Source organism: Amphibalanus amphitrite, unplaced genomic scaffold (genome assembly GCF_019059575.1).
Source record: "Amphibalanus amphitrite isolate SeventyFive unplaced genomic scaffold, NRLGWU_Aamphi_draft 000722F_arrow, whole genome shotgun sequence".
NCBI classification, from domain to species: Eukaryota; Metazoa; Arthropoda; class Thecostraca; order Balanomorpha; family Balanidae; genus Amphibalanus; species Amphibalanus amphitrite.
In genome coordinates this window covers 324,102-350,741 of record NW_024882216.1, presented here as the reverse complement: position 1 = coordinate 350,741, position 26,640 = coordinate 324,102, and the positions used below count along the sequence as shown (strand labels likewise).

The 26,640-nt window shown below is 48.0% G+C and overlaps 3 protein-coding genes across 3 annotated transcripts; 1 reads left to right on the top strand and 2 right to left on the bottom strand.

The window, feature by feature from the left end:
• Positions 1 to 333: 333 nt before the first annotated feature.
• On the top strand, positions 334 to 2,378 carry LOC122365209 (loricrin-like). The gene is made up of 3 exons (XM_043336207.1): positions 334 to 502; positions 1,065 to 1,482; positions 1,867 to 2,378. The coding sequence occupies exons 2-3, from the start codon at positions 1,075 to 1,077 to the stop codon at positions 2,308 to 2,310; spliced, it is 852 nt and encodes a 283-aa protein (XP_043192142.1). The 5' UTR covers positions 334 to 502; positions 1,065 to 1,074; the 3' UTR covers positions 2,311 to 2,378.
• A 6,935-nt stretch (positions 2,379 to 9,313) lies between these two features.
• On the bottom strand, positions 9,314 to 13,618 carry LOC122365206 (nuclear pore complex protein DDB_G0274915-like). Its single transcript, XM_043336204.1, has 3 exons — positions 13,580 to 13,618; positions 10,080 to 11,486; positions 9,314 to 9,797 (listed from the first exon to the last, which is right to left on the bottom strand). Exons 2-3 carry the CDS (start codon positions 11,484 to 11,486, stop codon positions 9,600 to 9,602), a joined length of 1,605 nt encoding a protein of 534 aa, XP_043192139.1. The 5' UTR covers positions 13,580 to 13,618; the 3' UTR covers positions 9,314 to 9,599.
• Positions 13,619 to 21,281: 7,663 nt separating this feature from the next.
• On the bottom strand, positions 21,282 to 25,701 carry LOC122365205. Its single transcript, XM_043336203.1, has 3 exons — positions 25,570 to 25,701; positions 21,847 to 25,054; positions 21,282 to 21,601 (listed from the first exon to the last, which is right to left on the bottom strand). The coding sequence occupies exon 2, from the start codon at positions 23,811 to 23,813 to the stop codon at positions 22,767 to 22,769; it is 1,047 nt and encodes a 348-aa protein (XP_043192138.1). The 5' UTR covers positions 23,814 to 25,054; positions 25,570 to 25,701; the 3' UTR covers positions 21,282 to 21,601; positions 21,847 to 22,766.
• Positions 25,702 to 26,640: the final 939 nt, after the last annotated feature.

The window sequence follows — 26,640 nt, the reverse complement described above, 5'->3', positions numbered from 1 at the left end:
TCTTCCTCTGCCAACATTAATTTGACAAGTGGTAAGTGGCGTTCATAAGATAACTGGAAATAATTGTCTTGAAACAAACCTAAATTGACTTCAAAGTTCACTGATCGAAAATCCCAGTAACTGCAAACTACCGGAGAACTCTCTTTGAATCGCGTTTCACTCTCGACTTTTCGTTTCTCGAACAGCCCATTTCATGCGAGTTGCGCTCTGTGCCATACCAAAGCGGTACTGCATCTATCCGTTTTTACGTTTCGCTTTGGATACTGCACACTATAAGGCGCTAAAAGGGATTTCCAGCATGCATGGCTATCCGGTTTACATAACAACCAGCCCAAACACAAACTTCCAGCACTCCATCCGGCCAGGCGGCGATTCCTCGGATGGTGGCCAATTCGGAAAACCTGTGATGTCACTTACAGCCTATCACGTCACGAGCCCCAGTATAAATACGAAGGCAGTGTGGAAGATGGCCACTCTTCAAACAAGGAGGCAACAAACACAGGTGAGCGGATGTTCTCAGGCTCTGCAATATATACCTGCCTTATGCATCGTATTTAACGAGTCCGATGTAATTGGTTTAAAAGCTTTGAATGTTTTGAAGACCGTGGACTGAAGAGTGTTATCTTTGGAGAAGAAGGCTTCGAATGCCTGGTTATTTGAGCCTTGGTTGCCTAATGCCCTCGCTGCAAAATAGAGTAACACACTTAGGGTAGATACCCACCGAGCCAAAACTTCTGGATATAAAAGTTACGGCCCGTACAAAGCACATTGACTAAACAAGTAGGCACTTTTACTTCTCACATCATATGGAAGAACTTAACGTTTGTTTGAGTGCTCTATAATAACCTAAATGGACAGACATACAATAGACATGTGCAAAGGAACTACGCAGGTATGGAAGAGTCAATTTTCATAACTTCTTTTGTCACAGCGGTGAACATAAGAAGTTTCTCCTCGATGCTACGAGTTTCCTCACAAAGTCCTGAGCGCACCAGTGGCTATGTTATGTGGCGTTCCGATCCGAATTCGTTCTGACGCAGTATGCTTCCTTTGGCCTTCTGTAGTATCGGCATCATGAAGGTGTTGGCAGTATTCGTGACTCTGCTGTCGGTGGCTCTGGCCGGCCGGGTCTACACCAGCGGCTGCGGGACCCCGCAGTGCGGCGGAGGAGGGGCCGCCATCCCCGTCGCTGGCGGCTGCAGTGGCCTCAGCTGCGGCGGCAGCAGCAGCAGCAAGCAGTCCAGCTTCCACTCCAGCAGCAGCCGCCAGACCTCCGGAGGATGCGGCAGCGCCGGCTGCGGCAGCCAAGTGGTAGTTCCCGTCGCCCCCGGCTGCAGCGGACCTAGCTGTGGAGCCCCCGTTGTGCCCGTGACCTCCGGCTGTACCGGTGTCGGATGCGGAGACACTGTGACCAAGACCACCAAGACTACCCACGCTGTGACCACCAAGGAGAACTCTCACAGTGTCACCAAGGGAGCCTCGGTAAGAATTCGAACATTTGTTTCTGCAACCGTTATACCTAGGGTTTGCAAAACTAGATATTTCGTACATAAAAAACATGCGGTTTGATTTGAAGAGACATACCATGCTACATGAATGCTTCTAGTTAATGTTAACGTATGTTTGTTGCAAAGTCATCGTTATTTTTATTCCACACAATAACAGCATACCGTCGCCCAGTGACGTACTTTCCTCATTGTTTTTATAATCCATTTCAAAGGATCGCTTATAATCAAATGAAGCCTACACGAAAAACACTCGCTAATGACAATTGTAGCATCGACACGCAATCGCTGGTGGCGTCACGCAAGGAAATGACCGTCACACGTTCGCCTTATGACCGTCACGCGTCCTCCTCTGTTCCAGGGTCTGGCCCACAACACGGCCAGCAGCCTGCAGTCTGGCGGTCTGCAGTCGACCAACTCTGGCCAGCAGGTGTTCAGGGAGTCGGGCGGCCACGTGGTGACCGTGCCCAGCCACAGCACCATCTCCTCAGGAGGATCGCACAGCTCCAAGTCCTCCGAGTCGTCCTCCAGCTCGTTCGAGAGCAGCCGCTCCAGCCAGAGCGGCGGCAGCTCGTCGCACTTCTCGTCCGGCAGCGGCCAGGTGGTGACGCCCGTGGTGACGGTCACCAAGACGTGCTCCACCTGCGGCGCCTCGCACGGAGCCCAGTCCTCCAGCTCGTCGTTTGAGAGCAGCTCCAGCAAGAGCTCCCAGTCCAGCTCCACGACTGGTGGTCTCCCGGGCATCTCTTCCCCTTGTGGCGGTGGACCCTGCAACATCAACAAGCCGGTCGCCTACGGAAAGTAAATCAGTGCCGCGGCGTTGACCGCTATGTGTTCCTAGCAGGCTGATGGAACAATAAATGCAGCATCAAATTGACGTGTTTGAAACCACCATAGATATGCTTTTAAATCTTAACAAACAAAGGTTGTTTTTGCGTTTAAACGGGATTGGACACGACACTGTGTTATTAGAATAGAGAGGCAACTTTGCCGCAGTCTGCTCAGATGTGATGAAACTGACAAAATTGATTGAAAAGTCAAGCCATTTTTTTATTTTCCTAGGACCACTTTTAAATTGATAAACGGCTTTTAAGTTCGACTCAAAAACTAATAAATAAGTAATAGCCCATGACGTTGAACCAAAATTGATAACTCACCGTTAGAAAAGTTGTAGAACATTGAATGTTTTGACTGTTAACATATTCACGCATTGTGGTGTCGTGTGTTCCCGGGTCCCGCAAGCTATACCTACTAGCAAATCCGTCTTTTTTTCTCGATAGTTGTGACGTTTTAGAATACAAATCCGTTCAGAATTGCATTTACGGCTTATTTGGCTGGGGTCAGAGGGAAAGTTAGTCAGGCAGACTTTTTGGGAATACGGAGCTGCTAAGTGGTTGGTGCCGATCTATAGCTGTAGGTTCATTGTGCAATGAACAGTACCAGCGAATCCAGCCATTTTTAAAGGAGGGACCAAAGTCGGCCACGTTTTGTGTGATTCATAATGGTTTCCAGGATGTACCGATTATCAACCCCCACCCCCACCCCCAAAAGAGAAGAAAAAAATACCCGTGTAACTTAACTCAACCTCGGGGCCATTGTGCGATCGTAACACAATGAGGCACATGGCACACTTTATCCCCCCCCTCTCTCTCTCTCTCTCTCTCTCTCTCTCTCTCTCTCTCTCTCTCTCTCTCTCTCTCTCTCTCTCAGAGAGACCTGACCCGAACAAAAAGTATGTCATTCGACGCGCCTGAGCGAGGCGAACACGATGCTGCCAAAATCGCGGCTCTGCGGCCGTTTTTTGCGAAGTTATTCACCAAAAACTGAACCGTACCCTGGGGCACTTGACCTGACCTCAGAGGTCACCGGTTGACCTAGGACCTTAAAATCGGGTACCAATCTCTGCGTCTCGTAACGGCGCACACGCTCGTTTTTTCCGCGACGCGCTAGCTCCACCAGGGGCGAAATGGCGAGGGGGGTCGTACCCGCCCCCCCCCCCTCGGCCGGCGCGTATGTAGAAAACCAATAGGTCCGGCGAGGATTAAATTGCTGACAAAATGTTTAAATCACTCGAATCGAGCTTAACTTGCTGCCCGAAACACAGTTAAACGCCGACTCCCCGCGCCCCACTGGGGTCTGCGTATAACACCGAACACGCCCTACTAGGGGGGGGGGGGGCTCTCCATAGCCCCCCTCCTAACTCCGAAACTACTGGGCCGATCGTCAGAATTCAAACGGCGTCTGAATCTGATAGCCCCGGAAAAACTGTCGAGCGAAGCCTGATTTCATTGACCTCGAGGTCATCGATGACGTCACAGGTCAGGTCAAAGTAAAAATTATTAGCATTTTGGCTTGTTCACATTTTGTGCTCTGGCCGCCGTCATACAAGTCAGATCAGGCTCATTTTTTGTTTACACACTCGTGAACAGATGCTCTAGATACCTAGAGGGTACCAAACTTGTACTTTGATTTTCAGGTCACGGTCAGGTCATCACAGGTCACGGAAATATTATATCATGTGTCGGTCAGTGACACATGTTTTATGGTCCATGTAGGCCATAGATTTCGCATTTGATGTCGTTTGTGTCATTCGAGGTCATTTTGAGTCGGATTTTAGCATAGGTGAGGTCACTTTCAGGTCAAAAAAGGTCAAATTTTAAAGTCAAAATGTTTCAACAAAAAGGTGTCTATCGGATGCAGTTTGAGCTCAGAAACACGATGGTGCTATTTATATTGGTGTACGATGTCAAATTTGTACAGAAAAATTGATTTGAAAAAAAATTAAAATTGTAAAATTTTAGCTATAATGCGTATAACTTGGCCATTTTTGAAGATATTTAGCTAAAACTTGCTAGAGCTAGTCATAAGCATGTGTTCTGTCACATATATTCCGTTTTTTTTTCGAAAAGTCAAAAACTTTTTGAAAAAATATAAAAATATAAATTGTGAATAATATTATATCAAATTTTCGAAATTTTCATAACTTTGAAAGTCCGAGAAGGCAGTTTGATAGCGCAGTCAATTCTGAGTCCTTTCATGCAAAAAATTGGATCTAGCTTAAAAACTGAGCTCTTGGAAGCGATTGTCGTGGTTCAATGTTTTGCGTCGAAATCGGACGAACATGACGTCACTCTGACGTCATTTCCGGCCGACCTATGGTAGCTACGAACTTCAAATTTTGACACAAGGTGTCAAATTGATGCAGCCGAAGGTTGTGAAAGTTTGGCGTCGATACGTCAATTGGTTTGGAAGTAATTGCAGAAAAACGGGAGGGGGCTATGAATAGCCCCCCCACCCCCAGTGGGGCGCGGGTTAAATTAGATACGAAACATTGAAATTCGTCATTGATGACGCTGCAGAGTAATTGCTTGAACCATAAGTCTCCAATCCCTAGGTAGATCCGGCCAAATCACCGTACCCAGCTCCCAAATAACCTATCTATGGTGCAGGCATATCGGGTAGCTGGAACAACACGTAGCACGGTTTACCTGTACTTTTGGCACTGTCGAGTCATCTGTTGTGTGCAGTGTGCACATGCCCTGGGACTTGGGAGTATGGAGCTATAGATGACGCTACTGAGCGAGGAATAACTATCGCAATACATACATACAGCATTGCTATCACCATATGATAACATTGCAGGACGAGGTAGCAAAGTATATGGCATTAGCAGAGCTCACCATTCGCAGCAACAAGGGAATGAATTCAAGTGATATGGGTTCTAAATGTTATGAAGATGGTTCTGCAATGGTTCTGAACAGGTTAAACGCAATCCAAGCCAGCTGCTGCCGGCAACTCTCATATCGGCATTAAGCGGCTCAGAGTGACCGTTTTAATTCAGGCTGAACGAACTGTCCTTCGGGTCAGTCAAATCCTATTGGGACGTGCTCAGCCACCGCGGCACACGGCTGGTAGCTCCACCAGTCCAATGTCTTCCTCCTATCTCATCTCATCCATGGCCGTGAGATGCTCTGATCGACCATAAGACCCCCCACAAAAACTGGTCGACTGAACTCTACCTTACCGTATTGTCATCTTCCTTTAGGAATTTGATAAAATGCACTCCTAACGAGACGTTGCACCTGACGTTGTAAGCACGCATGCTGAAATGAAGTAGCACCTTATTTGAGGAAAACACGGAACAGACATGGGTGCTACTCCGTTCCATGAATTCCTAGTATTTTTGTCGAAGCCGCTTATCAATGTAATCCAGTCAAAATTGGATTGGCATCGCTAAGGCATCTGCAAATCGCATGATATGTTATGTAACGATACCAAAGACGTGTATGAAAAGTTCGTTTCCCATTACGCTAGACCGTAAACGCTCAACCAAACGGAACAAGTTGGCCTCGCAAGAGACAATTTTAATGTGACAAACATCAGTAGCCATTTCGTCGCCGGACTTTTTACATTTGCTGCACGTGAAATAGGTCCTGGAATCAGAAGTGACGTAAACGGTGCAGCTATTCTGTAAGGTAATTTAGGAATGCCACATCGTATTTATCACCAATTGCAATGACGTAGCCTCAGAAGTTTATCAAATTTGATGGTTGTGTGCGTCGCACTATTTGTAAACAAATATGAACAGTAAATGGCATTTAGGCGGCGTCATTTTAGACACAAAATTGACATTTGGGCCTTACGTCAATGAAACCGTCGTCAAAGCGAATCGCGATCTAGGCGTCCTGGAGCCAACCCGAGAGAATGTCTCAAGGCTCAAGGTTCTGTCGGTCCTCGCCTCGTGCTATGCAAGTACCTATTATGTGCCCTCAACCCTAGAGTATTGCTGTGTGATTTGGAACGGAGCCGCTGCTGCGCACACAGGGTCATGCCGATCGAGCACAAGTTTTTGATGTGGTTCAACGCGCACTGCCGCCTAAAACACCCTCTCTGACCTCTGTCTTACACAGCCTTACCAAAACATTTCAAGCTGACATCTGTATTTGAGAGAAGATCACGACATGATAGCATGTTCATCCGCAATGGGTATACGGGTAGATATCGTCCATACTACACTACTAAATAGGCATTGACTGTGCTTCTGCACTTTTGCAGTCCTTTTCCCTGAGCGTGCCTAGCCGCACAACCAGACAGCATATGTGCACACATTATTGAATGCTCCGTTTGCAAGGGTGAGCACTGTAAAGAATGGACTTCCTGAGACTGCCCAGACAGATGAACAGCTTCTTAACCCTCGCCGGACCTATTGGTTTTCTACATACGCGCCGGCCGAGGGGGGGGGGCGGGTACGACCCCCCCTCGCCGTTTCGCCCCTGGTGAAGCTAGCGCGTCGCGGGAAAAACGAGCGTGTGCGCCGTTACGAGACGCAGAGATTGGTACCCGATTTTAAGGTCCTAGGTCAACCGGTGACCTCTGAGGTCAGGTCAAGTGCCCCAAGGTACGGTTCAGTTTTTGGTGAATAACTTCGCAAAAAACGGCCGCAGAGCGCCGATTTTGGCAGCATCGTGTTCGTCTCGCTCAGGCGCGTCGAATGATATACTTTTTGTCCGGGTCAGGTCAACTTGGGGTGTTGACCTCAGGTCAAGGTCAGGTCAGCACCCCCAGGTCACGAAGTTGATCGAAAAAGGTCATATCGCATATCATTCGATTTGGCAGGTCTTCCTGAGTCCATTGGTGGCTTTCCCGACTCGCTAGCTCAATTTGATCAAGAGTTATTGACGAAAAACTAATATGACCTTGATGACGTCATAAATGACGTCACGCAAGGTCAACATTGCAAAAGTGACGCATCTATCCTTGCAAGGAGTGCATCAAATCACGATTCTGTGTGCTTGAGATAGTTGGAGATCGTTCCCGGCGCCAGAATAGCAGCTTTCATTTTTCCCCATTGACTTATAATGGTGAGGTCACGAAAATGACCTGACCTCATATGACCTTTAGGAAAAATCCGAGATATTCAAGTTGTGGGACTCATAATGGATACTAGATCCTGCAAGTTTCATTTCCCTGTGACATCTCCTCTGGCAGTGAGGGCGTTGCGAAGTTGCGACATCTGAAGACCGTGCAGAGGTTCACTTATGACGTCATACGTCAGTGACCTGACCTGACCCAAAAATGCGGTTGGTGTCAAAAGATCCAGCTTGGATCAAAGGTCAGGTATGCCAAGTTTCAGCTCTCTATCGCCAGCGTGTTCGGAGCTATCGCGAAAAACCCTATGGGGGGGGGGGGCGGCACCCGCCTCCCCCCTCGGCCGGCGAGGGTTAACGAGCGTTCTTGCCTCGGATATTTTCAGTGATACATGTTGCGTTTTTCGCAGTAAGATGAAGCAGTACGTTGCCTCACTACCCGTACTATAGCGCTGTATGTATTGCTAGTTTATTGTTATTTTCATGTTTTTATTTATTTTTATATCATTCTATGTTGATACCTTTATTATTTTGTGCCCACACATTTATGTAAGGTGTGAGCGCGCGCGCAAATGGTGCATGTTAATGTGAATGTCCTGTATATGGTTCTGTTTTAATTATTCGTTTTAACTATTGACATCGTCACTCAATTGGTTATCCCGTCAGCGATTTTCTGAAACATGTAGATAAAAATAGATAAATGAATAAATAAATACGTACATACATGCACAAATAAATAGACAGATAAACTTATTGATTAATAGATAAATCAATGAAATATGCTGGTGCTTGCTTCTGAAAAACGTTCATTGTTGCTATTTCTGGGAGATGCTAGGCCATATTCCATAGGGTCGCACTTGCTGCGTTTTCCATTGCAATCAACATCAATTATAAGGGCTGGAAGCCGTTTGCATTCTGCCAGCGAACAGACTCGGCGTCGGTGAAGCGAAGTCATACATTTTACGCTCTCGATACATTTGGTTTACATCATCCACTTTTTTTTAGAAATTACTGGTTACCAAGCTAAGAGTTTTTACTAACAGCTATGCTATCTTAATTAATGCCTTCAACCATTGTTCAAGATCTATTCGGTGGCAATTTAGCTGGATATGCAGCCAAGCCCTATGACTCCCCTTTGTCAATGACTATTCATCTATAACTTGACTGTCGTTTTTTTGCCATCAACAATCAGTCCTGTGCACGTCTATTTATCCTCATGACTCATAGATTTCCGGGCTGTCCTCCGATATGAACTTTCCCCCTGTCTGCAGCCTGCCCGGTCGTCGTAGGCTCGATCGCATACAAGGGCATTTCCCCGAGCTTTGTCTGTACAATGCCTGTGGTTTGATCCGATGCGGTTGTTAATCCTGTGTGAACTAGGAAACAGTGATGAGAATTGTCGTTTTGTGCAGAAATTAGTAATTACACGAGCTGTAGTTCATTGGCATCGTTGCTCTTGTTTAACCGGTAATGACTGAAGGGAAAAATGTGTCTAACTCGCCGTTGACTGAGCTTAAGGGGGGGGCGAGGGGGTAACGCTTCTGCCGACTTTTTACGATAATTCAAGTATCCCTGTACTGGGATATTTGGGAGCCATCAGTAATGTGGGTCACCAAATTTGGATGCCAAATATAGACTGATTTTTGTTTTGTGCTCAGCTACTTAGCCCACTTCCTCAAATCAATTTTGAAACATCTGGGTAAATGGTGAGCAAACAATTCGAACCTGTGTAACACACATGAAAATATTGGCTTGAAATTGAAAGGATGTGAAACAATCTGCTTAGAGAAACGCCAACTCATGAGTAAGCAACATGCATATTGGGAGAAAAATATGTCGTTTCGGCGCCTTTTCAATTACCAATGTCTCTATCAGCTGGTCTCTTTTATCAATCAGACACTTATGTATAAGCTACAGCAATTTATTTTTAGCAAGGTACTTTGGGTCAGTGTTCAAAGTTATTCCTTCTCAAGTGAAATATAGCTCTGAGCTCTCCCATAAGCGAGGAGTAGGCGGTATTCACAGTCCAAGCAATGTTTGTCAAAACATTCGTCGCGTCCTTTGCACAATATCATTTGTATTCTTTATCACATGACATTTGACTTTACAACACAACATGCTCGAATACTTTATTAATTAATGCTACACACATTTGTCAAGACAAATCACTGTCATTTGGAAACAAATCAAACGACACACAGAGAGCTGACTCGAGCACAATCACACCTTATTTGCTAAATGTGACAGGGCGCCCCGCAAATTCGGGACTGGACGGAAGCAGGCCCGGGGGTAGGGACTTCATCGGCAGCGAGATCGGAGGGACGGAGCCGCTGCCGAACAGGCCGCTCATGATCTTATCGAACGAGCCGGTCTCGAACGGGTTCGTCTCCCGCTTGACGCTGCTCACGCCGCTCGGCTCGGCGCCCTGAAAACAATGTCGGTGTCAGGAATCTGAGCCTGCTAGCTCATTGACAGGCTACAGCACAGAAAAACATCAGCATATTTGCCAAAAAAGGTTATAAAATGCTCAAAATAATAGATGAAGTGATGCAAGTTGCAACAGTTTTTTGCTCAAAGCAAGGTGCTACAGCTTCGGAAACAAACAACTGGTAGCCTTGCGTTTACTGTAAACAGTCATTCAATTATGTCGTATATTCACTTCAAATTACTTCACCTCTACGTTATAACTGTATATTTATTGACTCACCAGTCCGCCTCCAAGGAGCATGTGGATCTGCTCCGACTCGAAGAGGATCTGCGCCTGCTCAGCCGTCAGCGGCTCGCCCTCAGTCATCCGGGCCAGACTCTCGAGGTCAATGCCACCAATGGGCTGCTGGCTCCGCGCGCCGCCAATCGGCACACTCTCTGTGGTCGAAAGCTGCGCCAGGTCGCCCAAATCAGGGGTCGACGCAGTCGACAGCTTGGTGTCCGCGGCCGGCCGGGGTTTGATAGAGATGGGTGGCCCACCACCGGAGCCCACGAAGCTGGGCCGGCGAGTGGGAGCACTGGGGAAGCTGGGTCCCGTCAGCCCGCTGCTGGTGGAGGGAGGCGGGGAGGGTGTGGTAAGGAAGGAGGGAGGCGGACCGCCAGAGCCCGAAGAAGTTGCCACAGGGGATGAAGTAGTGGAGTAGGTGGGGACTGAGCTCCTGGGAGACGTGGTGTAGGCGGTAGAGCTGCTGGGAGACGTAGTGAAGGCAGTAGAGCTTCTGGGAGAGGTGGAGAAACCACCAGAGGAGCTGCTGGGAGATGTAGGGAAGCTGTTGGAGCCGGAGAAACCTCGCGAAGAGCTCAAGCGAGGCTTGGAGAAGCCGCTACCCAGGGAGTTGGAATATCCACTGGAGGGGCTCCTGATTGAGTTCGAGAACCCGCTGGAGCTACCCAGGGAGTTTGAGAAGCCCGAGGATCCGAGGGAGTTGGAGAATCCTCCGGAGTTTCTGCGGGAGTTGGAGAAGCGACTAGAGGAACTCGGCGAGCTGGAGAAGCTGCCTGAGAAGCTGGAGACGCTGCTGGGAGGCTGGGTGGGAGCTGCCGTGGCGCCGCTGTGGCTGCCGAAGCTCCTGTGTCCGCCGCTGACCAGTCGTTGACTGGTGACGGGTGCACTGCTGTGACTGGACGTGCCGCTCACCAGACGCTGGCTCCTGACCGGTGAGCTCACATGGCTGGAGGCACCGGTCACCATCCTCTGACTGGTCACCGGCGAGCTGGAATGGCTCGACGGCCTGCTGACCAGCCTCTGGCTCCTCACAGGTGAGCTCACGTGGCTGGACGCAGCCGACACCAGTCTCTGACTCATGACGGGCGCGCGGCTCGAGGCACCAGTCACCAGCCTTTGACTGGTGACCGGCTGGCTGTAGCCGCCGGAGCCCCCGGTGACCAGCCTCTGGCTGACGCCGGCCGAGTAGCCTGAGTTGTACCCGGAGCCGAACTGCCCCGCGCGCAGCAGCTGGGCGCCGCCGTAGCTGGAGCCGCCGCCGTACGACGGCGAGCCGCCGCTGTACGACTGCGAGCCGAGCACGATAGGGGTGCCGACCGAGGCGTACGAGAGGCGGTTGTCGTAGCGCTGCGGCGCCGCCGACGCCAGCGCCAACAGTGAGAGGAGAGCCAGCTCCTGCATCTGAAACGGGAGGCAGATGAAGGTGAGTCAACCGGCCGCGCTGGCAGGGGGCGGGGGGGGGGGGCGGAGGAAGTGAGCCTATCAGCTGTGATGAAGATTACTTGGCTGTGATGAGGCTAGGTCCGGTGGGGGATGGACAGACACTTTGCTACTTAGATAAGGTGCACTTATACCATACCAGCCTAGCATACATGCCTCCTGGCACATGCTTCTCTTGAAGTGGACAATATATGAATTGGCAGGTAAGATTCATCACGCTCACGGGATTGAACTTAAGTTGGGGGAGAAAGCCGTCTCACTGAGAAAAATCAGAATGCTAGGCTACATATTTATCGAGGCTGCTGACCACTTAAGTGCGCTCAATATGGGATGCAACTGCAAGTATGCATAACTTACTCCAATCTGATGTCTGGTATGCGGATAAGGTTAGAAACACATGGCACATCTATTGATTGGCTTAACTAGACAGGATATGAATTTGGCTGGTATGTAATATCATCAGTGTTTCTATTTCGGAATAAAGAGCATTCGATATGAACTGGGTGTTCACCGTTCACTTTTCTTTTCTGTTTACTTGCTTTCAGCTATATGATCTTCTCATTGTATGTAGGTAATGCTATTGTTATTTCCTGTTTGCTGCCTTTCCATTCATAACGTTCGTGAAGGACACTGCTTGATGAAGTCAGGGAAAGTTGTGCTTTATTGACGCTTTAAATTTAATGTGTTCATTTATGACGCTGATAACAACCGATGTTGATGGGAAAGCACATCCATTACAATATTGCAAGCAAAATGTGCGGGAACGATTTAGGATGTATGCCCACTAAGTAATGAATGACGCCTTTTAGGATGTTCAGCTTGTTTTTAGTTATTAGTTTGATATTTTACTGGAAGCATGAAAGACATTGGCATGGTTTCTAGCTTTGTTGCGCGCAAAGATCCTCAGCAAATCGCTTAGTTTCGATTCCACAGGAGTTTTCGGGGTAAGGGTTCCCGGCAGCGTCCGAATTTGATGAATGTTTACCGTTTACTAAAGAATAAGAAAACAAACACTGTTCATATTGAAAAAAAGTTTTAAATTCCGCCGTAATGCATTAGGAATCAAAATTCGATCAGTTTTTGGAATTTAGAGATTTTTTGGTAGATTCTCCCTTCGCAGCGCCCAAAACCACCTTTCTGAACCCGCAAGGATTCATTCTTTTATTGATGTGTTTAAAAACCAATTATCTTTACAGCACGACTTTCGATGAAATGCGGAATTGGAATAAATGGAGAATACAAATAACTCAGATTCTAATGAAGTGGTTCTTTTTGTAATGACTTTATCTGCCAACACTTATCGAAAAAGATTTGTTCGTTCAAAAATTGATTATATCAGTAAGACGATGCAAGTTCACGAGCCCTATGCAAGAGAAAGTCGGGTCTACTATAAATAGTACTTATCTTGACTGAGATCAGGAATACTGAAGAACAGGGTTATAGCGAACTCAGCATTATTGCATTTAGTTCAAAAGTTGTTTGTTTTAAATTTTGGCAACATGTTTAATTGTTTAGCCATCTAGTTTTGCGTTAAGTACAACCTTCTTTCAGTAACTATGTAGAAGTTGAGTTCAGCTGTGACAGATACAGTACCTAGACCATCATACCTCGCTTTGTCGCTGATTTCATCTGTTCCATATCAGTTGAGCAATGATAGCTCAGCTTACGATAAATATTAAATGCCCTATTAAATGCCCCTATAATCTTGTTAAGTTACTTTAGCGACTTAAGTGTTCCTCATTACACATTCCTATTTCCTGCGTATATCTCAAGTTTAATATGCTATTATAATTGCTTAGTATCAAACTGGGACTCATGAATGATAATGAACTTAAATTCTTTCTATAAACATCACAGCTTTCATTCAAATTATCTAAGTATGGTTTAAACCAAATGATATGTAAAATAAAACACAATAACTGCATGCAAAATAAACACAAGAGAATAAACAATGCAGCAAGCACACCACAAAACAACATTTCACCCCCGCAAACAGCAGGAAAACACGCTCTTTAGTCTCGTTTCGGTCCCATTCCACCGACCCCCCACCTTACCCTGTATCGCTGCCACGGACCCGCCGCGGAACACTGCTCACTGGAGGTGGCCCGCCGCCGTCGCCAGATATATATACTCGACCTGCGACCGGCCCGGCCGACGCGACCCAGCGCCGATTTACCTGGTGCCTCACCGCTGCAGCTGCCGAGTTCACCCTCCGATACTGGAAGGTCACGGCCGGGGGCGGTATCACCCGCCGCCTGTGCAGTTCCTCGGTCCGCGATCACCGGAAATCCCACGCCCAAATCACACAGACAATGGACTGGTCATAGGTAGATGGCCGGTGGATGTGTTGTTTGTTTGTAGTGCTCAATGTAAAAGCACTGTATATGGGTGTTTGATATGTGTGTTTGAGTCACGCAAGCCAGGTGGTGGACGGACAAACAACTACTCATCTCATCTTGTTCTTATGTAAACAGAAATTACTAGCATCAATCAAAAGCTTGTTTACCTTACTTTAAGATGTTAATAAGGAAATTTGTGATGCACCGGCCAATAAACTGTTTCGTTCGAGAGGATTCCTGGCTGCATGAAATGAATCAACGATGGTTACTCAGATTTAGACAAGCAGTACTACATTGCTTTGTGATGCATTTAATGTTGATTCTTCGAGTCCTTTAATAATTATTTCAGTACTTGCATACACATTTATCAGCAGTTTCCACCAGTCGACCGAAAAAATTGGTGACTTTTTGTTAAAATTATCCATGGCATATTGTGTCCATGTTTTTATCCCTAATGATAATTATATATTTGTTGATAAAAAGAAGTCAATTGCTATGACTATTAATAAATTTAGAACAACAGATAAAATACGGTTAAATCAAAAAAGCTATTCTGAGCGGAAGCCAGCTAAAAAATCATCGATTTAAACGAGAGACTGTGTTGCCAGGGTTTGATTTCACCTGTTTCCGACTTGACTTCTTGGTAAGGTAATTTTCATTTTAAAGTTACATCCATTTCCTTGGGTGTGAACGACCGAATAGATTATCTATTGTGTGCAGGTAGTGCATTATCCATTCAAATTTGACATGAAAAAATGATCTGGTTCACTTGAATCATTACACACAAAAAGTGCAAGACAATGCGGTAAAGTTTATTGTTATTGTTGTAACGATCGATACTTTTAGCTGGAATCATTTTGTAGTTTTATTGTGGACTCGTGAAACAGGGGGCCCAGAATTTGGCTGTGTATTGAGTTTCAGTTGCGAGATAGCCTTTCAGGAAGTGCAATGCTTATTGCTATTCTTTCTTGATCCTGCCCTTAACTACAAAAAAGGTCAAACAAACAAGAATTGCTAATGCCATTGGAAAAGGCATTTTCACTCATTTGCTAGGCCCAGCAACAAAATGATTTTATAAATTGCAAACAAAACAATTGGCGTCGTCCATCTACCTCTAACACATCTATCTCTGTCTACATATGATATTTTTTGTCTTATCATTACACTAACTCACGACAAATCTGTATGGAAGACACGATTTGACCTTTTACTCACGCTGTCGTGATTCAGCAACGTCTCTGCCCTATCCATTCTTTACTTTACAACACATTCCAGCGTTTCTTATTTCTGTCAGAATATGTGCTTTCACGCAGTTACCACGTGAGGAAATTCCATACGATGGTACCGCCTGGCTCCTGCACTATCCAAAAGTATCGTCCCAGTTACGACACTGTCCCAGGACTGCAGTGCAAAAAGAATACACCCACGCTCATACCACGCAGGACGCGGCTGTGACCGTCCCAAGGTGTGCTCGCGTGCCGTTGTTACCGCAGAAGGTGGTGACTCAGCACGGGTGGTGGTCTCGCGGTGGCACTTTGAATGCACGGGGCACGGGCTCTAACGGTAGACGGCCGTAGAAATAGAGAGAGGACGGCACCCGCCAAACGCATGCGTCACCTCACGCGACGAATAAGGAGTTATAAAAACCAGACTCGTGCTTATCAGCCGCTAAAAGTACGAATGAACGGCGACTAGTTAGTGACGGCTCGTGCCGACAGGGCTTCTGGATTTTCCATGGTGAATGGAGCATACAGTCGGCTCGATAACTATAAGCAGGAATTGACATTCGAGGATGATATTGCTCACTAACTGGTAGGTGCTTCAGTAACAAGAGGCTATGAACTAATTTCTGTGTCCCTTGAATTGAGTGTCTCTCAACACATTGAAAACTGCTAAAAAATTATGGCTTTCCTCATCACTGCTTTGATTTACACCCTTGATATCTACATAGATCTCTTTATGTCGGATGTCACTTCAAATCGCGTCAAATCTGAGACGTCAACAACATTGCTTTTTGGAATAATGCACCAGTAATATTATTCATTTATACTTCTTACAAACAACTTCAGTTTACGCGGTAGCTAGGTCCTACGTCTCTATAGAATGCCAAGATACATGGGCGCACGCAAGCTAAGCGCATTTCCGGCCGTTCGGATGGGTAGGCTGTGCCGCAGCACTACCGTGCTCAGCGGTACAGCCTACCTGCCAGTTCTCATTCCGATCATATCTGACTCTCGTTGTCGGCGTTTGATCTGAGTCTAGCTCTTCTCAAGTCTCGACTCAGGGCTATAAATAAAACATATTTCAGCAAGCCTCAGGTGCTGTCTTCTCTTCCGCCATAAGTAAACTTAGCAGCATTTGAATGGTCGCCGCTCCCACAAGACAAAGCGATGCCGCCGCCAATCCCTCCGCCAGCTGTTTTCCTTCCTATCCTATTGAGGCGTCACCGAATTTAGCTAAGCCCGAAGCCTGTTTGTCTCATTAGTGGTTTTCCTTCCGGACAACTACCCGTCTGGTGTCACGGCCGTAGGTGGATGAGATCACCTAAGGTTTGGCCGGAAATCAATTAACTGGTTTGTCTGATCTGTTGAACTCGTTTTACCATATGCCAGAGTGTCCTTAATCATTGATGCGTGACTCATGCGTTGCCCATCAGGCCGCAGATATTTGTTATAGAGGAGACGGTGGCTATGATATTTCACCTGAAACTCAAAATGGATAGCATTGTAAGGATCGGTATAAATAATGTAGGTAGGTATAAGCCTGTTATATGTACATTTGTATCTCATGATAAAACGTCGATTATCTTAGTTCTAAAGTGCGTTAGAATTGCAACACAAGATAAATTTGAAGTTATCTCAGTAAAGCAGCCGAGGAGATTGTGCAATGTTGATGACTTTTTGTAATCTTGACTGGAGTGAAGAATGCAGATAGCTGACTGTTAACCCGCGCGGGGCTGGGGTCTCCAGCCGAACGCGCGGGGCTGGGGGGGGGGGTAAATTTTACCCCCCCCCCCTGTTATCTCCCGAACTAATGGTCCGATTTGGAAAATTCAAACGCCAATCGAAAGATCTCATCACGAACAACTAAAAACATGTACTTAATTTTAAGTTTGAGGTCAAGGTCAAGGTCAGGTCAAGGGTACAAATTGCAAGTTCCTACAGTATCGGCCTTGCACCGTAGTTGCCGAAGAATGGAGTCATGGACTGAGACTGATCGCCCAAAACGTGTTCTTAGGCTACCAAGACAATATTCGTTGCATACAATATCATTCAGAGGTCAAGGTCAAGGTCAGGTCAGGTCAGGTCAGGTCACCAAAAACAAAATATAGAAAAGGGCATGTGCGACACATGTTTTATGGGTCATTTTACGCATAGAATTCAATAAGCACACTCAATAAGTGATATGGACCACCTCTGGATGAATTTCAGGTCGAGGTCAGGTCAAGGTCAGGTCAAGTGAGGTCAAATTTTGAAGTTGGTTGTTAAGGCCTAAAAAGGTATCTATCTAATGCAGTTTTTCACGGCGAATCGAATGGTGCTACTTTTGTTTCCGTACGAAGTCTAGAACTCCCAAAAAAGTCATTTTTCAAAAAAAAATTGTGTGTCGTGACGTCATACAATTTTGAATAACTCCCACATTTTTGAACCGATTCTTCTAAAACTTGGTATGTAGGTGCACATAGACCACTTCTCTGACATATATTTCGGTTTTTTCGATACACTCAAAATTTTGGATTTTATAGCTATTTTCCCAAAAAAGTCAGTTTCTTGAAAAAAAAATTTGGGCCAAAATCCAAAATTTTCAAAAAAACGAGATAGCCATTTGATAGACAAAGTAAAATTACGTATATCCTTTTTTGTTACGTCTTGATTCCTTTAAAAATGAAGATGTTAGCGGCGTTTGAACTTTTGCCGTTTTTGAGGCGAAAATGGCGAACATGACGTCACTAAAACGTCAATTTCTCAAAAATTTTCCGACGGATTTCGCTCAATTTTTCAGGGAAGGTGTCAAATTGATGTAAGAAAAGGTACTGAAAGTTTGGCGGCGCTGCGCGCCGCCGTTTTTGAGATATTGCAAAAATTCGCGAGGGGGGTAAAATTTACCCCCCAGCCCCGCGCGGGTTAAAATCCAGAGCATGCTTCTCTGCTTAATGCATGTCTGATTGATTTGCTGTTCTTTTGTTGGCTGTCAGGTTATCAATGTATTTATCAACATTAACCCTAGAACGCCTAGGGGGGGGGGTTGTATCAACCCCCCCCCCTGAGGTTTTTTCGAAGTGCACGCTAAACGGCGGCGCGCAGCGCCGCCAAATTTTGGGTACCTTATGGGGCAAACCTTGCGCATCTTTTGATAAAAAAAAATTGACCGGGTCATGTCAGGTCACGGAGTTATGACGTCACAAAGGGAACAGCCTCCGGCCGGATTTTCACAAACTGAGTGCCAACGCCCGAGGTTTCCTGCCGGTGGTACGGACATCGGTTGATGGATCGTGATGAAACTTCCCATGCATGTTGGGGCAAGTATTGGCTATCATATGGTATAAGAAACTTGACCGGGTCAGGTCAGGTCACGGAGCTATGACGTCACAAGAGGAACAGCGTCCGGTACTATTTTTGAAAAGCGCCCGAACCACTATTTTGCTAATTCTTGTCACCTCAATGGGAATATGCAGCAATATTAGCTTCTATAGGGAGCAAATGGACCTCCCAAATCCAAAAATACAATCAGATTTCAAAAATTTAAATTTTGATTTTTCGAATTTCTGCCGCCGACTGTGACCTTGCCGACTTCCGGCGCTCCCAACGCGCCATTTTTAGAGCTAGGGAAACGAAATACATACCAAACGATATAGAATTGATCAAGGAACACGATAGTGAAGGTTTAAAGTCGATATCTCCCACCGTTTTGCCGCAATCGCCGCGGAAAGTTGAAAAAGTTTGATTTTTCGGAAAATTTGACCTTTGACCGGTCATAAGTAGGTCAAATGTTGACCTAGGACCAAAAAATATACCACCAATCGCGAGATCTCGTTTAGAGCAATCCGTTGGTTTTTTCCGTTAAGCTCTACGACCTTCCGTTTCGAAACGCCAGGGGGGGGGGTCGTAACAACCCCCCCCTGGTCGTTCGTGTTATGAGAAATGGCCTGGTCGTGCGAGGGTTAAGCAGTAATTTCACATGTTGTGCGGGGAGATAGGTTTAACTACTTATCATCATTCTTTTGCAGCCTCACCTATGTATATAAATATATACATACCTATTATGTAAGTACAATGCAGGCTTAGGACATTGCGGAAGCCGATGTCCTCACATGCCCAGGTTTTCAATTTCTCTGAATTCTGATAGGTCTCCCACCTTCACATGCTTTGCCATCGCCTTTCTGCGTAATGATCGAGTCGTGCGAGGCCACACTTCAGATATGACGCGGACGCTTTCTTCTCATTGCCGCACCAGGTTCGCTCCATTATAATTACCTATCTCGAAACATTTCATAATAACTATGTGCCCAAAACAGGCATGTAGCTAATGAAGAGTGCACACTTGAATATGCATAATGCCAGCAGGAGAGATGTTATGTCATATGACCAGAACACCTACCATGTAATTTCTTACAACACAGATTCTGAGCGATCATCCAATCGACGCATATCGGTGGGTCAATCCATACCACTTGTCGAGGAAGCACTGATCAAAGCGACATCTATTCGCAGGAATCGGCAATTAGTGCTGCCAGACGTCATTGCGGTCGTGATACTGGCAAATCGTGCTGCCATCTTCCGTCGCGTAGTCTCTTTCCTGCCTTTTCCTCGGAATGTTCAGTATCTTTCATTCACCGATTTATTATATTCTGGTTCCTTTAACCCTCGCCGGCACAGGGGGGGTTGACGCAACCCCCCCTAAGGTTTTTCGCGAATAACTCGCGTAAAAAGCGGCCGATCGCGACGAAACTTTCAGTACCCTCGCATTGATCAATTTTACACGTTTCCTAAAAATTTCATGACCCTGACCCCAATGACCTTTGACCTGTGACCTCTTATCCGTGACCATGTTTGGCCGAAATCGCGATTCGGCGTATGTCGGCTCGCATTAGCCGCGCGTTTGCAAGCTTTTCGTGGTTTCGAACGTTCAAACATGTGATTTGATGTTGCTCCCATACATTAGGGTGGGTGTCAAGGTCACCTGAAGGTCAGGTCAGGTCATTGACCTTTGGTGACCTCGGGTGACCTCGGCTCACTTTTTCGAGTTTTACATGTTTCTAGGCTAGTTTTTGGAGCTGAATTCGAATTTAGCAACCATTTGAACATTTACGAAGTAGTTTTGGTGCCTTCGTAACATGTTACGAAGCTGTCAGAGGCGGTTGACACGTATTACGAATACCCGTCACAACCCCTACCGGTTGACCTGACCTGACCTGACCCGACCTGGACTAAATGCTTAAAAACATCATCTCTGATCAAAACTAACACGATATTCGTGATCAGCACCCCGGAAAACCACATAACAGCCACACTACGACTTTCTAACAGGTCCCGATTTTCCCGGTTTTCGGGTCATTGACCTGACCTGGAAGGTCACCCGATGACCTAGGACCTTAAAATTGGGTATCATCGGCTTCCTCTCGTGACGGGCAGCACGCTCGTTTTTTTTTTGCGAAGCTCTAGCTCGATCAGGGGCCAAACGCGAGGGGAGGTCGTACCAACCCCCCCCCCCCCCTTGTGCCGTCGAAGGACGCGAAATGGCCTGTGCCGGCGAGGGTTAATAAATTATCGACCTTCAATGGTAAAATTCAGGATGCCAGTAGAGATTGCAATAATTTCGGAAATTATTATAGTAATGCCATCAAAATCAATTTGCATTGTTACCTAAGGTCAACTGCATTTTTATTTGCGTGTCACTGCTGCCTTAAATTCGGAAACAGCCTTCTGGTTCAGATGTGCGATCTTACCTTTCGGCTGGGCCCGGGGAGAATGTACGATCAACTTAGACCGTATAAAGATCTTTTTGGTCCCTGTCGAAACCCATAAATAAAGATGGTATGTTCCGGACACAAAAGCGGTAGGTAGGAAGGTACTAAAAAAGTACTAACGCGATAATTTAAAAAAGTGAGAAAAGTGCACTGCAACACTTTATTATCTATCATCTTGGTGCTGTTGAGATCAAGACGCATGGCCAAAAAAATCATCTGAAGTGAAGACATAGATACACGAAAGCAAAAAGTAACTCAGTAAATAACAATTCAAAAGCACATAATTATTAGTTTAATGTCCTACAAGGAGCAAGCAGCCACACAACGATTTCACCAATGCTCGTTCAAGTGCAAAACGCACGTGAAGACACAGTGGAATCAGTGGTATCCTAGACTACCAATCACTCGAATAACACCGCTTTGACCATAACACATAAAGAAATACTTACATAAAGCACAATATACTAATGTATTTGACGCATATTCTGCCACACAGGGCGCACAGCAAAACAACACAACGGACACACAACTTGTCTCACCATAATATCACAGTATCTTTCAACCTGACCTAGCCAGGTCCTTTCACACTGTTAACCGTACCCGACTGAGCGGAGGACGGTCCCCGCTGTGTGCAGTGGGTGAGATGGGGCCGAGAACTGCACCGAGCTAGCGTGGCTGCTCTGTGAGCCGGGCAGACCCAGCGGTCCGCTGACCTGGGAGCTGTGTGAGCTGGCGCTGCTGAGATTCACACCGCCCGGAACGCCAGAAGTCTGAAACAGGGGAGCAGGCACGGTTAGGGCGGCCGTGGCTAGGGCAGCGCCGGCTAGGGCACGCTAAAACATTAAAATATATTGGTAATACGCAAGACATATTTTTCAGTTGACATTCTTTTCATCTTCGGATATGAAATTTTACTGTTACGCAATGAGGCCATTTTCAATCGAGCCCATACTTTGTTCATGAAACGCCAAATCCCTACAACATCGCGCTCTTATTTTTCACTCATATGTCTCACCTGACTTATTGCTCCGGCATGCTGAGCCTGCTGCCCACAGCAACCTCCTGATGTATGGCCGTGTCCGAACGACAGGCCCGGTTGGCCACCCACGGCCCCGTGCCCACTGAGACCAGCCGCCAGCTGCTTCAACGGGTTACCAGCCTGGTGCAGAAAAGGGTTACCGGAAAACATAGAGCTGATAGCATCCAAGCCTGGATTGCCTGGTTTGGTGATAATCGAATGACTGGGTTTGTTGAACAGCGGATGACTGTGATGCTTTCCGTGATGAACTCCAAGATGTTTGGTAAAGACACCGGGATGCTTTGCGTAATGTCCATCGTGATGTTTCACATGGTCATCTTCGTGCGCGTGATGTCCATTGACCTGCCTGATGGAGGTCACGCCGTGGGGTTTCACCAGCGCCTGGCTGGAGCCAGCGGAGCTGAAGCCGCTGCTCGCTTGGCTGGGAATGTTTCCACCACTGGGGCCGCTGCCGAACACGTCTACATGGTCATCAAATACACTGTTGTCGGCCACGTTATTGGTGTTCGTGCCGCGCAGAAGTCCGTTTAGCCTGCTTCCACCATCCGGAGTGACCTGATTTCCACCTGGGCCGTTGATCTGTATTTTTTCATTCTGCTTTTCAACGCGCTCGTTCATTTCTTTGTTTAACTTTTCCACAGCTTCTTTTATCTTACTCAACTGGTCACGTTGAATGGCTGGCCCTTTGTTCGGTTTCGCACCACCATGCCCGGTTGGCCCTTCACCCTGACCTCCGAAGGGCACCCGTCGGACTCCTGGGCCGCTGCCCTGACCTTCCGGACCAGACAGATTGTTCTGATTGTCTGGTTGACCGCCGCGACCGCCCTGGCCATTTCCTCGGCTGATCGGGTCTCCACCCCTGCCACTCTGACCTCCGGGTCCGCTACCGCGACCACCTAGGCTAGAACCGGATGGATCGACCGGATTTCCACCTCTGCCTCCATTAGGGCCTCCGAATGGCACTCCTCGGGCCCCTGGGCTGCTACCTTCCGCATCTGGTCCTCCTCCTCGGCCATTTTGATTTCCTGGTCCACCACCACGACCACCTTGGACATCTCCTTGGCCATCTGGTCCGCCACCTCTGCCGTTTTGATTTCCTGGTCCACCACCACGACCTCCCTGTCCATTTCCTTGGCTATCTGGCCCTCCACCTCGGCCATTTTGGTTTCCTGGTCCACCTCCCCGGCCACCTTGGCCATCTCCTTGGCTAGTTGGTCCTCCACCTCGGCCGTTTTGATTTCCTGGTCCACCCCCTCGACCACCCAGGTTGTCACCGGATAAAGGATCATTGGAATTACCGCCACGGCCACCATTTGGGGCTCCGAAGGGTACACCCCGACCCCCTGGGCTACTAGCTTGGCCATCTGGACCGCCACCTCGGCCATTCTGACCACCTGGTCCACCTCCGCGGCCACCTTGACTTCCTCCTTGGCCATCTGGACCACCACCTCGGCCATTCTGATTTCCTGGTCCGCCACCACGACCTCCTTGCCCATTTCCTTGGTTATCTGGCCCTCCACCTCGGCCATTTTGGTTCCCTGGCCCACCACCTCGTCCGCCAAGGTTATCGCCTGAAACAGCACCTGGACCTCTCCCTCTGCCTCCATTCGGACCTCCAAACGGTGCACCACGACCACCTTGGCCATCTTCTTGGCCATTTGGTCCTCCACCTCGACCACCTTGGCCTCCTGTGCCGCCTCCTCTACCACCTTGGCCATTTCTCTGGCTAGGAGGCTCACCATCTCGGCCATTTTGATTTCCTGGTCCGCCACCACGACCACCCAGATTGTTGCCAGATGAAGGACCGTTTGGATCACCGCCTCTGCCACTATTCGGGTCTCCGAAGGGCACTCTTCGACCTCCCGGGCCACTACCTTGACCATCAGGACCGCCTCCCCGGCCGTTTGGATTTCCGGGTGAGCTACCTCGACCATTTTGGCCATTTCCTTGGCTATCTGGTCCAGCACCACGGCCACTAGGACCACTTGGCGCACCGCCCCGGCCTATGCCGTTATTTCCTGACGGGCTATTCTCTGGACCTCCAACTCTGCCAGCTCCACCGTTTTGTTTTGGGAAGGGTACACCCTGGCTGCTCGGAGCACTGGCCTGACCCTCTAAACCTTCTTCATTGCGAACGTTTTTACCACTCAGTTTAGCATTTGGTGTGTTCTGAACACCCGGGCCTGCATTTCCGTTACTTGGTGCACTTGGAATTAGCTCAGCAGCACCTTGTTGACTGCCCAGACCAGGTAACTCTCCTTCGGGCCCTCCCTGAACTCGGACTTGTTGCGCCTGGTTAGCTCCGTTCTGAGCGAAGTTTAGGGAGACGCCTTGCTGTCCACTTCCCAGTCCAAGAAGGTGATGGCTGGCCCCGCCAAGACCCAGCCCTCCCAGGCCGAAGGAGAACAGGTTGTTCTGTGAACCGGTACCCCCACCGCCGAAGGCTCCACCCTGACCGAGATTGAGGGTCGAAGATGCGCTTCCTCCAAAAGCTCCCTGACACGTGGGACACGCTGCTGGACTCCCACCAACGCTGACCTGGGAGCTACTGGAGCTGCTGCTACTGCTGCTGCTGCCGCCGCCGCCGCCGCCGCCGAAACCCTGAGCCTGCCCAAAACCCGAACTGGCCTGAGTGACGCCAGTCAAAACGCCTGCGTCTCCTTGGCCAGCCCCTAGGACTCCCAAGTTTCCAAATAGTCCGGCAGTTTGCTGACCACCCTGACCATTTCCCAGTGGTGAGAAGCCGCCCCTGACCGCCAGACCTCCAAGAGAGTCTCCTCCTCCTCCTCCGGCAGTGAGGCGGGCGCCCATCGCACCTAGTCCTCCGCCGCCACCCAAGGCGGTGAGACGACCGCTCATGGCCGCCAGGGAGCCGGTGTGTCCGCCCTTCAGACCTGCCAGGTGACCGTGCATGGCCGCCAGACCGTGGTGACCACCGCCTAGGACGCTGGAGCTGCCAGATACACCAGGAAGGCCGCCGCCGAAGGAGCTGCTGAAGCTGCTGCTGAAGCCGCTGCCGCCGCAGCAGCCGCCGCTGCTGATACTGCTGCTGTGGCTGCCACCGCCGCCGCTACTGCTGCTCGAGACGAAACCCGAGTGAGGGATGCCTCCTTTCAGCCAGACGCCCTCGCAGAGAGCGACTATCGCCGGCGCAATCAGCACCGCCCAAAGCCGCATGGTGCGCCTGAAATCAACACAGACGGTAAGAGGGTGAGTCAGAACTCTCTCACTTTGATGCTTTCCTGAAAACCAGCTAAGGATGTTATTTGCTCTGCACATGAGAGAAGGATTAGAGACTGAGATTTCACTAGAAGGCATGTTCCTGATCATATCAGTTGGGAGAGAGCGGACGAGAAAGACAAAAGGAAAAACCCGAAGGCGACGGATACTTCTGAAGGAGAAGGTTTGATTACATCTTTTAATTTATTGAACAGGATACCAGATGAAAGGCTTTTTCTGTTTTCTCACGTTTGCCATATCGTTAAAGCAAGTTGACCATATAAAAACATACTAAAGAGTATATGTAGAAATTGATTACAATGTGCTACAAAACAACGCTATTAGTATGTTGACCTTGTAAACAGCATGCTAACACAGTGAATAATGAGCGTTTCGCCACAAAAAAAAAATCAACTATCTGAAGCTCAAGGCCGAGATGTTGTCTCGAGATCGCTTTCCTTATTTATTTAGCTCGCTCACCTGTTGTTTCCCAGCCACTGCCCCGCCTCCCCTCTCCTCAGTTGAACCACCCCTCCTCTCTCGTTTCTATCACCACTCTCGTGTGAGACCGTCTGTCCTCTCTCTAGCTGCACTGTTTGCCTGTTTGGACTCGGTGAGACCGGTCCGTCTACCTTATATACCTCGCCTCGCAGACGGATGAGTGACGCAGGGGGGGGGGGGGGGGCGGGCGTGCTGACGTAGCGGGCCGGCCGTTCCGGGCCGTCCGTTCGGGTACGTACCCAGAACGGACGACCTCGGCTCCGGAGAGCCTTTCACGCCAGCAGGGCTGTCCACTCGCTCCAGATTCAGATGCCGATATCCCCGCTCTGTATCGCCAGCCGGGAATTCCGCTAAATTTATAAAAGCATCGTGACAATGCAGTGTAAGAATAGCTGCAGCAGGCGCGAAAAAATTTCCTGGTTGTCATTCACTTAAACCATTAATCATACGGCGAATGTAAACAATGGCCAGCTAAATGCAATGTGTTCCGTCTGGGCACGCCCAGCCCTTATACCAGGTGCTGCATTATAGTTTGTTGTCATCGACATGCTTGAGGTTGAGATACCACAACGTTTCATGTCAACGCCTTCGTAAAAAGATGCATTTGACCCGCAAAAATTAGATTAGGAGTTACGTTTTATATCTGGCACTACAAGTACAAGGGGACGACAATATTTATTATTAACCCTATTCCTGGCGGGGGGGGCCTCAGGAGCCCCCCCTGAGGTTTTTTGGTTATATCTCCCAAACGCGTTGAGCTAGGAAGCTCAAATTTTCTGACTTTTCCTAAAAGGCTTCTACGCAACATGTCTGAAAATTTTGAGTTGACCTGACCTCAGGTCAGGTCACCAGAGGCGGTTTGGTGACGCTACCTCAGAAAAGTTTGCAATCACGCCAGAGCTAGAGTTTTTGACCGATCAAGTTCTTCTCTTCAGGGTTTAGTTAGGGTACCAGTATGTGCAATTTGTATATCTCGGAATTTTGATATCGGTGACCTAAGGTCAGGTCAATTTCGCGACCTCCCCATTATAAGTCAATGGGGGAAAAATC

Excerpts from the sequence above, each read along its gene's own strand:
- LOC122365209 (XM_043336207.1), top strand. The coding sequence starts at position 1,075 with ATGAAGGTGTTGGCAGTATTCGTGACTCTGCTGTCGGTGGCTCTGGCC. Across the intron at positions 1,483-1,866 it reads GTGTCACCAAGGGAGCCTCG|GGTCTGGCCCACAACACGGC; the intron begins GTAAGAATTCGA and ends CCTCTGTTCCAG.
- LOC122365206 (XM_043336204.1), bottom strand. The coding sequence starts at position 11,486 with ATGCAGGAGCTGGCTCTCCTCTCACTGTTGGCGCTGGCGTCGGCGGCG. Across the intron at positions 9,798-10,079 it reads TGCTCCTTGGAGGCGGACTG|GGCGCCGAGCCGAGCGGCGT; the intron begins GTGAGTCAATAA and ends CATTGTTTTCAG.
- LOC122365205 (XM_043336203.1), bottom strand. The coding sequence starts at position 23,813 with ATGGCCAAAATGGTCGAGGTAGCTCACCCGGAAATCCAAACGGCCGGG.